This window comes from Mesoplodon mirus (assembly GCF_964341445.2).
Source record: "Mesoplodon mirus genome assembly, chromosome: 11".
In the NCBI taxonomy this organism is placed as follows: domain Eukaryota; kingdom Metazoa; phylum Chordata; class Mammalia; order Artiodactyla; family Ziphiidae; genus Mesoplodon; species Mesoplodon mirus.
In genome coordinates this window covers 57,382,362-57,394,599 of record NC_138987.1, presented here as the reverse complement: position 1 = coordinate 57,394,599, position 12,238 = coordinate 57,382,362, and the positions used below count along the sequence as shown (strand labels likewise).

General features: G+C 53.2%; 1 protein-coding gene across 1 annotated transcript in view; it reads left to right on the top strand.

Moving 5' to 3' along the window:
• Positions 1-12,238, top strand: part of GALNT6 (polypeptide N-acetylgalactosaminyltransferase 6) — a 36,148-nt gene that overhangs the window by 20,863 nt on the left and 3,047 nt on the right. Inside the window, exons 5-10 of the mRNA XM_082636787.1 lie at positions 3,175-3,324; positions 4,358-4,592; positions 7,810-7,927; positions 9,308-9,508; positions 10,040-10,171; positions 10,783-10,884. Of these exons, the coding sequence (XP_082492913.1) occupies positions 3,175-3,324; positions 4,358-4,592; positions 7,810-7,927; positions 9,308-9,508; positions 10,040-10,171; positions 10,783-10,884 (938 nt within the window). The remainder of the gene's footprint in view (positions 1-3,174; positions 3,325-4,357; positions 4,593-7,809; positions 7,928-9,307; positions 9,509-10,039; positions 10,172-10,782; positions 10,885-12,238) is intronic.

The following is a 12,238-nucleotide window of genomic DNA, read 5'->3' as shown; positions in this document are numbered from 1 at the left end:
ACCACCGTAGTGACATGATGTGATTTATAGTTTTAAGAGAGAACTCACTGTGGCTGCTACGTCATGACTAGATTGGGAAGAGGAGTGTAGAGTAGAGGCCGGGAGACCACTTAAGACATGATTGCTGCAGTGACGGTGGGGATGGAGAGAGAGAACTGGCCGTATTTGCTGAAGGACTGTTTGTGGAGGGGGAGAGGGGGAGAATCCAGCACGATTCCTAGTTTAGAGCAGCTGGAGGGATGCTGGTACCATGTATTTACATGGGGGGAGGCAGGGAGGGCAGGTAGGGAAGAAATCGGGGGCTCCATTTCAGGCGTGTTAGGTTTGTGGTTTTGTTAGACATCCAAGTGAAGATGGCAAGGCCAGGAAAAAAGGCCCAGGAGCATCTTATTTCAAACATGGCACTGAGTAAGGCATATGTGTGGGAGGTCACAGGAGTCTCATAGACTCCAGTCGTGAGGAATAAAGCCGGGCTGGGGTGGTGTGGTGTGAACCTAAATGAGGAGGGTCTCATCTGGGGGACATAAGGGAGAAGGGTTGGGACCGTCTGTCTTTCCACACTCGGCTCTGCTGAACTCAGCTCTTGGGTTTATGTCCAGTGGGTCCAGGGAGGGCATGACTTAGGAGAGCTATCTCACCCCCATCCCCCCGTCAAAGGGCCTGAGGCTCACGCTCAGAATTCCCAGGTCCCGCCTAGCCACCCGAGATTGGAGGGAAGGCGTGGGAGAAGGGCTCTGTAGAGCTCAGGCTGCCCTGACGTTCACAGCTCAATGCTTGGCGTGCTCTTACCACAAAACCCACTTCCTATGATGTTTTGTCCCTGGGTTATCTCCACCACCATGAACTTCCTCTAAGCATAGTTATGTTCTCAGGGGAAATGTCCGCCGTCAGCCGTGCCGAGAAGGTAAGGCTCCCGCACGGGGATCCTCCCACCTCCCTGTTAGAGCCAGCACTCGGGGCTGTACTTGGAGGATGAGCCTAGGAGCTCCGTGAAGGCAGGACCCAGACCCCGGCCCTCCCTGCCCAGGAGAGTGGCTGGCACCTGGCAGCGTGTTCACAGGTGTTTGCTAAGTGAGTGCTGGGCTGAAGCTGCCAAATGAGGCTAATTTTGACTCATAAACATTGGGGACAATACTCCCTATATCATAGCGCTTTAATCTTCACAGAGAAGATTAAATAAGAAAGTCAAGGGCTTCTCTGGTGGCGCAGTGGTTGAGAGTCCGCCTGCCGATGCAGGGGACACGGGTTCGTGCCCTGGTCCGGGAAGACCCCACATGCCGCGGAGCGGCTGGGCCCATGAGCCATAGCCGCTGAGCCTGCACGTCCGGAGCCCGTGGTCCGCAGCGGGAGAGGCCACAACAGTGAGAGGCCCGTGTACCACAAAAAAAAGAAAGTCAACATGGAAGCACCTAGTTCCATGAGTGGCACATAGTAGTGCTCAAGTATTTGGGCACTGCCTGTGTGTGTGTGTGTGTGTTTGTGAGTGTGTCAAAGTAGAGATAGAGTGACTTCCCCGGCGGTCCAGTGCTTAAGAGCCCGAGTTTCCACTGCAGGGGGCCTGGGTTCGATCCCTGGCGGGGGAACTAAGATCCCGCATTCTACGCAGTGTGGCCAAAAAGAAAAACAAAACGAGTAGAGCGAGAGATCAATCGCGCCTCCACAAAACTGACTTCGGACCCCAGTTTGTGTGACACTGCGTTGAGAGCGAGGCCTAAGCTCTGGGCCGATCCCACAGCCCTCAAGAGAAAGGACACAGTCAGCCGTCACACCTGCCCCGCGCCACCACTTCTGAAACCACAGGCAACTCCATTCTGCACAGTGGGGAAGAGAACAGTGGCACAGATAAACCAAAACAGCAGTTACTGAAACATCACTAAGATTTGGACTATGTTCCAAGGTGGATTGCTTTAGAATAGGGCTATATTTAATGCTCTGAGGATTTCTGACTAAATAACAAGAGTCATGAAGTGAACCCCCTCTCAGAAGGGGCTGGAGGTCTCAGCAGATACCCCTACCTTCAAAGCGCTTTCCCCACCCCCTCCAATTCAGGATGGTTGCCCCTCCCGGAGACTTCCCCAGCCCTGCACCACCTCTGGCTGGTCACTCATCACCTACCCTGCCGTCGCCCGTTCCCTGGGTGGCCAGGCACACCACTGTGCCTGGCTCATGGAGGTGCTGGGTACATGGTTTTTAAATGTAATTAAAAAGCCGCTCAACATCTTTTCATCTTCCTAAAGAATTCCATGCGCAGAGGAGGTAATAAAGAGGATTAGAGTAGGGGCTTTCCTGGTGGTGCAGTGGTAAAGAATCCGCCTGCCAATGCAGGGGACATGGGTTCGTGCCCTGGTCCAGGAAGATCCCACATGCCACGGAGCAACTAAGCCCGTGTGCCACAACTACTGAAGCCTGAGCTCTAGAGCCTGTGAGACACAACTGCTGAGCCTGCAAGACACAACTACTGAAGCCTGTGCACCTAGAGCCCGTGCTCCGCAACAAGGGAAACCACCGCAATGAGAAGCCTGCGCACTGCAATGAAGAGCAGCCCCCGCTCGCCACAACTAGAGAAAGGCCGCGTGCAGCAACAAAGACCCAACACAGCCAGAAATAAATAAATATAAAATTTTTTAAAAAGAGGATTAGAGTGAGACTTCTTGCTGCTGCCCCAGAAGCCAGAAATCAATACTTGTGTCCACTCTACCTGTCAGACTTACTCTGAAGAGCCTGGGAGACAGGGACTCAGACAGGGAGAAATGACTGCCCCAACCCCCAGGTGTGGAAAGGAGGGGAGGCCCGAGTCCCAGCTCTGAAAAGATGGGGGGCTGAGAGCCTTTGTCAGAAGTTGATACTTGATTTGAGACCAAAGAAACACAACTCTGAGGTCCTGTCTCAGACATCAGAGAAGGCGCCCCGGTAAGCAGACACAGGATGGGCCCAACAGAGCCGGTGGAACGTCCTGGCAAGGCAGCCACGGGCAGTGGGACCACACAGGGGACCTCATCCTTCCACCCCCACCCCCACAACCTTGGGCTTCTGTGGAGTTGCTCAGCGCAGTGTGGGCGGGAGGGTTAAAGTGCAGGCCTGCTGGAGGCCTGAGAGCGCCCAGACTTGGTGCACACGGGGGATTAGGTTTGCAACAAAGTGGTGAGCTGGCGACAATGACCCTGTCCCTTCCAGAGTACTTGAAGGAGCCGCTGGAACAGTACGTGAAGCAGCTGCAGGTGGTGAAGGTGGTACGGCAGGAGGAACGGAAGGGGCTGATCACCGCCCGGCTGCTGGGAGCCAGCGTGGCCCAGGCGGAGGTGCTCACCTTCCTGGATGCCCACTGTGAGTAGAAGAGGGCCAGCCTGGCCCTGTCCCCCTTCCCTCCCTGGCAGAATGAAGAGCTGGGACCATGGCCTCAGCAGAGCCCCTTCCAGCTCTGCTATCCCAGGATCGAAGCAGGCTTGGGACTCCCCTAGCTTCTTCTACCCCTTTCTCACCCCGGTGCCAAGGATGGTTATCAGGAGGCACACACAGCCCTAAAACAACTGGTGACCCCACAGTTGCTGGGAGTGTGTTCTGGAGCCCCAGGCGTTCCTCTCTCCGACCATCTGAACCTCATTCTGAGCTCAGTCCCCCCGGAGAGGCCTCCTGTCGCCACTGGGCACTGGTTGGCGTGACACTTTCCTGCAGGGCCACGTGGGGCCAGGAAGGCCTGCTTCTTGCCCCAAAACAAAACACTTCCCCACCACTGTCAGAGAAAGAAATGTTCCCTAAAAGCAGTGATACATATTCTAAGAAGCTGTAGCCTTGGAGTCAGAAACCCTAGATTTGCATCCTGGCCCTGCCACTAACCAGGCCTCAGTTTTCTCTTCTATCAAGTGGGATGAGGATGCCACCCTCACTCACCAACAAAATGAAGGCTAAATCAAGTCATATATGCAGTTCCTCGAAAATCCCAAAGGGGTGATTATTCTACAACTGGAGCTGAAGCGTGAGGTGCAGAGATCCCTGGGAGAGGGGACACCCCCCTGTGAAACCCACACTTGGGTGGGGAGGGCCGACTGAGTGGATAGGCTACAGACCCTGAAGACACCCCTCCAGGGCCTTCCCTGTGCCTTTGGGTCCACCGTGTTACTCCCCTGAGACCTCCATTCTCCCCTCCAAAGCCACCTTCACCTCTTTTAGGGGGAGAGGGCAGGAGTAGGAGGGTCCTGGGAGATCTCTGTCCACCCTCTGTGGCCGTGGAGCTTGCACATGTTTCCCTGTATACAGCTGGGGAGTGAGCGCGTGTCCTCCTGGGGCTCCCCATGGGCGGGGGGCACGGGCTCAGCTGTGGGCAGGACCCCAACGGACGCCTCCTGGTGCCGGCCTGCAGGCGAGTGCTTCCACGGCTGGCTGGAGCCCCTCCTGGCTCGCATCGCCGAGGACGAGACAGTGGTGGTGAGTCCAAACATCGTCACCATCGACCTGAACACTTTTGAGTTCTCCAAGCCCATCCAGAGGGGCCGAGTCCAGAGTCGTGGCAACTTTGACTGGAGCTTGACCTTCGGCTGGGAGACCATACCTTCCCATGAGAGGCAGAGACGCAAGGGTGAGACCTACCCCATCAAGTAAGTACTGTAGCCTGGTGGGCCCACATCCTGGTCTGCGGGGTCCCAGGGACCTGGGCCATCTCAGGTCAGCATTTATGAGGTGCTCTATGAGGCACTTGACATATTTCATCGTCCTCCCCTATGAGGGAGGTACTGTGATTAGCCTGGTTTGCAGGTGAGAATGCTGAGGCTCCTGGTGATGCACGGTTGGCCTTAGACTATACACTAGAAAGCGGTGGAACAAGGATGCCCATCCCGCCAATCTGGCCCCAAGCCCGTGTCCCCGCCATGGCTCTCTGCCCTACCTCTCACCACAGCAGCTGGCTCTCACTCACCACCTTCTGTGTGCCAGGCCCTGGGCTAAGGGCTTTCCACACCTTAGCCCATTTATTCCTCCCTACATGTAGCAGGGTGTGACTTCTGCTTTCAGAGAGATGGAGGGTAGAGGCCATTGTAAAATAGCCATTATAATAAGAGGGGGTGGTGTGTGCACCCAGGTCACTGTCTTTGAAAAGACTGAGAACATATTAAAGGAAAAGAGACAAATGTCCTGCAGTTTACAGTGTGTTGCAGTTGCCCTGCACTTTTTTGGGAAAAAGGCTAGAGAGCAGATGTTTTAGGTTTTGCCAGCTACAAAAAACAATCCTTTCAAAATGTAAAAACCATTCTTTGCCAGAACCTTAGAAAGCCAGGCCAGCTTTGGCCCACAGGCCACAGTCTGCCAACCCCTGAGCTAGAGGGCAGATGCTTGAAAGCTTATGCATTGTTTGATGCCCAGCTGGCTTTGCCTTCCCCTCACACACCCACCCTGCCCCTCCCTCTCCAGATTGCCTGTTGGTGGTGGTAGAGACCACAGACATCTCAGCTAAACTGAGTTGGGGAGTGACTTATAGAGTACCCTTTGCTTCTGGATTATCTGTGCCATTGCTTTCCTATACTGGTCAGGAAACTGAAGGGTCAACCAAATATATATACCCGGAATGGAGGGAAGCAGAGTTTGGGGATACGGTGAGCAGAGATAAAAGGGAAGGCTTTCTACCCATGCACATGCCCGAATCCTAAGAAATGCTGCCCACAGCCTCAGTAGAGAGGGCTCGGGTGGGGGCCACAGGAAGGAATCCCATGGATCCTGAACAGCCAGCTGCTCTGTGTCCTTTAGAAGGGGCAGAGGGGAAAGGAGAAGGCAGGAGAGAGAAAAGAAATTAGAACTCCCTGTAGACCCTCTGCTTGATTCATAGATGTCGTTCATTTGAGATGTACATCAACAAAACCCCCTTCCCCCAAGCTGGGGGCCAGGCACACAGTGGCACAGTCAGGGACAGGGCACCTGACCCCCACCCATCACTGATGTCCCCCTCTCTGATGTCCGAGGACCATACAACTGGAATACAAAGCTCCAGTGTTTGAGGAATTAATTTGCTCCCTGGTCCAAATGCCCTGGTGGCGTGCAGGGCTTGCCTGAGGCACTTTGCATAGTACCCACCAGGAGGCCTGCAGGCAGCACCCTCCCTTCCTCCACTCCCAAAGTCAACGGGAGGCCAGGAGGAGAGGTGAGGGCCCAGGGGACCCTAGGAAGCAGGCCAGGAAATGCAGAGTGTTTCCAGAGGTTGCCTGTTGGTTGTGGGTCTGCAGCAAAGTTCCCCGTGTAGAGTTTATCCTCAGAGATAATTTGTCAGTGGCTTCTTGGTCAGAGGGACCTCTCAAAGCCAAGAGACAGGCCCAGGTCGGGGAAACCCTGAAGAAGTAGCAGGTTAGGGACTTCCCCAGTGGCACAGTGGTTAAGAATCCACCTGCCAATGCAGGGGACACGGGTTCGATCCCTGATCCAGGAAGATCCCACATGCCGCGGAGCAACTAAGCCTGTGCTCCACGACTACTGAGCCTGTGCTTTAGAGCCTGCGAGCCACAACTACTGAGCCCATGTGCCACAACTACTGAAGCCCGGGCACCTAGAGCCCATGCTCCAAAACAAAAGGAGCCACTGCAATGAGAAGCCCGCGCACTGCAACAAAGAGTAGCCCCCACTCGTCACACTAGAGAAAGCCCGCGCACAGCAACGAAGACCCAATGCAGCCAAAAACAAATAAATAAATAAAATTATTTTTTTAAAAAGGAAGCAGCAGGTTAGTTCCAAAATGCTCATCTAGAATCCCAGGACTCTCTGAGGCTTTCCTGGCCTTACTTGGGCTGGCTTAGAACCCCTGGGAGAGGCCACAACCAGTGACAGAAAGCTTGCTTGAGCTTGAGGGTTTCCCAACCGAAATTCCTTCCAGAAAGTGGCTGCAGGAGCCAACTTCAGGGCGACAACAACAGCCATAGGGTAACACCAAGGTCCTGGGTAATAGCCTTGACCAGTCAGTCCAGTGAACACTGATTGAGCCCCTGCTGTGTGTGAAGCACCTTGACCGGTTCTGGGCTGACAGAGGTTTCTGCTTGGTTGTGCCACATGGAGCCACCCACTGAGGGCAGCAAAGCCCCATCCAAGCCAGCCTGGCGTGGCACAGAGGCCAACAGCTAATGATCTGTGTGCACTCCTGCCCTGTCTCCCACCCCCGCCTTCAGCCCTTAGCCCAGCCCCTCTCATGAGCAACGTGGTATCTGAGTTCTAGATGTTTTTGTCAATTTATCTAAACATGGGTCCGGGCCTCCCTGCCTTTGTCTGAAAGCCAGAATCTTGTTGTAGCCCCCAAATGCTCCCTGTAGTTCAAGTTGAGCTTAATTTCACCTCGCTTCCTACTGTGTTTCTGGGAGCACCTATGTCCAAAAACAATTTCACATAGCCTCTGATAACCGAGTATCTCCTGAGCTTTAGGAACTTTGCTGCCAAAAAGCAAACGACTGTGGCTTTTCCCTCAACTACTACACTGAGCTCTCAGAGGACAAGATCTGTCTCTCTTTACTCTGTACGACTAACACGTAGCACAGGCCCTGGAAGCCCGTGTGTAACACATCCTTGGTTGAATGAATGAGTGAATGAATGCCTTTTAGAAGAGAGTCATGATAATTACATCTCTCCTCAACCTGATCTTAGAAGGTGAAGAGAACATAATTAAAGCTCAATAAACATTTGTTAAGTGCATAAGCTAGTGGAAGAGGGGCTGCATATCCCAGGTGAGAGGAAAGGAGGAGGGAGGGGGTTTAGGAGGTGTCATCGGTGAGTTCACAGCTTTCCACGCCAGGTTCTGGCCCCTCTTCCCCCCAGAAGATGCACATGCTTCTCCCTCTGTCTCTCCAGATCCCCGACGTTTGCTGGTGGCCTCTTCTCCATCTCCAAGTCCTACTTTGAGCACATCGGTACCTATGATAATCAGATGGAGATCTGGGGAGGGGAGAACGTGGAAATGTCCTTCCGGGTGAGAGTGAAGAGGGCTTCGCGGGGGAACCACAACGTCCCAGGGGATGGCCTGAGAACCTGTCTCTTAGGCAGTGGCAGGGGTATCAGTTCTTCAGCTGAACTTGGAAGGGTGGCTCTTTCCCGTCATGGCTCCACCCTCCCTCTGCCCCCTCCCTGTCCATGGCAGTAGGGCCTTGGGAGTCAGATTGGACAACTGAGAACAAATTACTGGGCAGAACTCCTCAGAGGGAAGGGATAATAGAGGTCATAGGGACCAGACATCTGGGGACCGGTGACATCTTTCATGATGTCTGTTGGAAAAGGGTTAGGGTGAAGGTGGAACAGGTCAGTAAGCAGTCACTATCCTTTTTCTGGAAAATCAGGCTCTGCTTTCCAGGTCAGAGACCTCATGCCTTGGTAGCCTTAGGAGTTTCCCTCCCCCTGTGTTCAGCAAGCTCTTCATAACCGTAGGAGAAGATGATGGCCAAATTCTGGTGGGCCCCAGAACTCTGAGGGATTCCAGGAATAAGGAAAATCAGGATTAGGTTGGAAGAAAGGCTTGCCTCTTCATGAAATCTACACAGATCCCCATCCAGTGGAGAGTAATTAACAAGTAAATGAGCTTGTTTATGAAGTCACCTCTCACAGTGCTTGGCACGTACAAGCCCACCATTGATACCTGCTGTTACTATGGCTATGATTATGTATTTCTTCTGCTGTTATACTAAAATGAATGACAACATACCTCCCAATCTAAAACCGAAAAAAAGGAGAAGACACAGGTGGAAGGGATGTCGTAAACCAGCCCTCTGACAGAGGAGGGTCACCAGCTCAGTAACCATAGCGCCCATGGTTCTGATCCTAGGCTCGTCCATGAGCCTCTGACCTCTGTTCAGTCTCTCTGCAAGGAAGCTAGTGTGCTAAAGGTCCAGGTGATCACCACAAGCCACCTGATGGTAGCTATTAATTAATGAATGGATGCTTTGATTAGGTCACAAGTTGATCTCGATTGGAGGAGCTTGAGTTTCTAGTAACACCTGCGTGAGCTGATAAAATCACAATTCCAGGTCAAAAAGCCAGGTGGCCAGAGCTCACAATAGGTAGATGTACATAAAATTCGCCAACTGTCTCTTCTCCAAAGTGGGCCCTGGTAACCCTCAGGACCCTGCAAATTTCTGTTTGCTTTACGCAGAGTAAACCAACATCAGAGAGCCAGAGATTGTGTAGTTATGGCCTGGGAAGAAGCCTGGTCAGTGTCTTTTTTTCCAGCGAGAGAGCGCAGCATTTCCCTGAGTCTGTGGACCTCGGGTCTGGCACCCTGGGAATGGAACAGAGCTGCTTGGGGGGAGGTTTTCCCACCCACCACCTGAAAACCCCATCCCATATCCTCTTACGGCAGGTGTGGCAGTGCGGGGGCCAGCTGGAGATCATCCCCTGCTCTGTGGTCGGCCACGTGTTCCGTACCAAGAGCCCTCACACCTTCCCCAAGGGCATCAGTGTCATTGCTCGCAACCAAGTGCGCCTGGCTGAGGTCTGGATGGATAGCTACAAGGAGATTTTCTACAGGAGGAATCTGCAGGCAGCAAAGATGGCCCGAGAGGTGAGAGGGGAGGGTGCTCAGGAGGTGTTCAGATGAATAGAAGGGCAGAATCCCAGCCCCTGGTCAAGAGCTTAATGATGACAGAGACCCACCCATCTCCACCACCTGGTGCCTTTACCCCTCAGACCTTGGGAGCTAGAGCCCAGGCTCTATTTTGGAGGCTAGAGAATGAGGAGAGGAGGTTTTGTTGTCCCTGCCTGGAGAGCCCCAGTATCTTTTAGGAGGGGAGGGAGAAAAGATTTGGAGGAAGAACCTCTTACGGGAAGAATGGCTTTACTCTGCGAAACTAGGAATTGAAGCCTGGGAGAAAACTGGAAGTTCACAGGAGATGGGGGTGGTGCTATGGGTGCGGGTCCCAAAGCCAAGGCAGGGGGTTTGGGATTAGATATGGGGCCCAACTGGTCCTGAGCAGGAATGAACAGGAGACCCACTCTGGGAGGAAGAAGTCCCAGAAACTCTGGGCTACTTCCACCCAGACAAGAAGGTCAAGGCTGGTGGAACTGACCCTTAGGGGGCTGGCTTGGTTGACAGAAATCCTTCGGTGACATTTCGGAGCGACTGCAGCTGAGGGAACGACTAAACTGTCACAACTTTTCCTGGTTCCTGCACAACATTTACCCAGAGATGTTTGTTCCTGACCTGAAGCCCACCTTCTATGGAGCTGTGAGTCTTGAGAACCAATGTGCCTACCCATCATCACAGAACCCCCGGGACAAGTTCAGGACCACTTACCCCGCAGCTGGATGACAAACAACTGATTTTCACTCTCCACGCTCCCTTATCCAGGAGGAGGACCGAGAGGCCACCCTGGGCTTCTAGAGCTAGCTAAAAACCTTATAAGGAGGAAACAACCCCTAAGCAGCGGTTCTCAAATACTCACATGCATCAGAATCACCAGGAAGGTCTGTTAAGACACAGGCTGTTGATTCAGTAGGACTGGGTTGGGGCCTGAAAATTTGCGTTTCTAACAAGCCTTCAGGTGATGCTGATGGTCTGGGGATTGCACTTTGGGAACCACTGCTCTTAAGGACATTCCCATATGCTAGGGCTTCTCCCAGGGACCTGGCAGGTTGCCCACCCTGACCTTGCCCAACCCCTGGGCTCTGCACCTCACTTTACTATTCACTTCAGGCGTCTGCCTTAATGAGCAGAGGAGGAAAGTTACAGAGGAGGAATCCAGCCGTGCACATTTATTCCACATGGATCCCACACCACAAACCAAAAAATTCCTAACTGTGCTCCCCTGGTTGCCCTCTCTGCTCAACATTCTGCAGCTCAAGAACCTCGGCATGGATCATTGCCTGGATGTGGGAGAGAATAACAATGGAGGAAAGCCCCTCATCATGTACACCTGCCATGGCCTTGGCGGCAACCAGGTACAGAGCCCAGCCCGAGGCAAGCCTGTCTCTGGGGCATCTTCTCTCTTCGCAGGCCCCCTTCCTCCACTCAGAATCGTCCTTTCCTGAGGACTAAGGTACTGGAGATCCAGAGAGACAGGGGAGATACCAGCCCTGCCCTCAGAAAGCTCCCAGTCTGAGGGGGAATGCATGATACCGACAGACAAGGTCTTAAGTGTGGATCAGGGGCATCCAGAGAGGAGTGGGCAGCAGTGCTGGCTGCTAGAGAGGGGCTGGCGGGGGAGGATTGTTTTTTGGTTTGGAGGGTTTTTTTCCCACACTCCCCACCCCAGCAGGGGAGGATTGTTCATCAGAGGAGGCTTCCTGGAGGATGCCAGCTGCTGAGTGATGTTTTAGGGTAACTGTGGAAAATTTTTGAGCCCCTCAGCTACACTCAACTTCTATCTTCAATGCCTTCCCTGCCCAGAAGCTACCACTATGATCCTAGCACCCATCAGTGACCCCAAAACAACCACCTACTGACATCTCACAGCTACCTGGCATCCTGGGAATTTCCCCCATGCCCTACAATGCCCAGCTCTTCCCTGAGGAATAACTAGTAACCTCCCTGGACCCAGCCCCTCAATCTACCCTGAATGCCCAGCATTTGGTAAGTAAGAGGCACTTGAAACAGAGCTGAAACAAGGAAAGGAGTGGCATGGGCCACTGAACAGGATGCCAACAGGATGTGCAAATGAAGGCAAAGTCATCCTGGAGCAATTTCCTGTACCGCTGGCCTGCGTAGCGATTTTAGGTGGTACACTGGTGAACATTTGTTCAATAGTAATCTATTAGCAAGAAAAGAACTAGCACGTGATTTCACTAATAATGCTATAAATGAGGCTAATTTTTTTTTTACCTTTTCTTTTTTTTGATCATGGCTGACAGCATTTGGGATCTTAGTTCCCCGACCAGGGATAGAACCCGTGTCCCCTGCAGTGGGAGCATGGAGTCCTGACCACTGGACCGCCAGGGAAGTCCCTAAGTTAAGTTTTTAACTAAAGAAAAAACATTTAGGGCTTCCCTGGTGGCCCAGTGGTTGAGAGTCCGCCTGCCGATGCGGGGGACACGGGTTCATGCCCCGGTCCGGGAAGATCCCACATGCTGCGGAGAGGCTGGGCCCATGAGCCATGGCCGCTGAGCCTGTGCATCGGAGCCTGTGCTCCGCAATGGGAGAGGCCACAACAGTGAGAGGCCCGTGTACCGCAAAAAATATATATATATATTTAGTAACTATTATCTGTCATTCCAGTATCCCCCAAATGCGGTGGCGCATGAATTACTAAAGTCTTGGCACCTACTCACTTTCCTCCCCAGGAGGCCATCTGTGGTT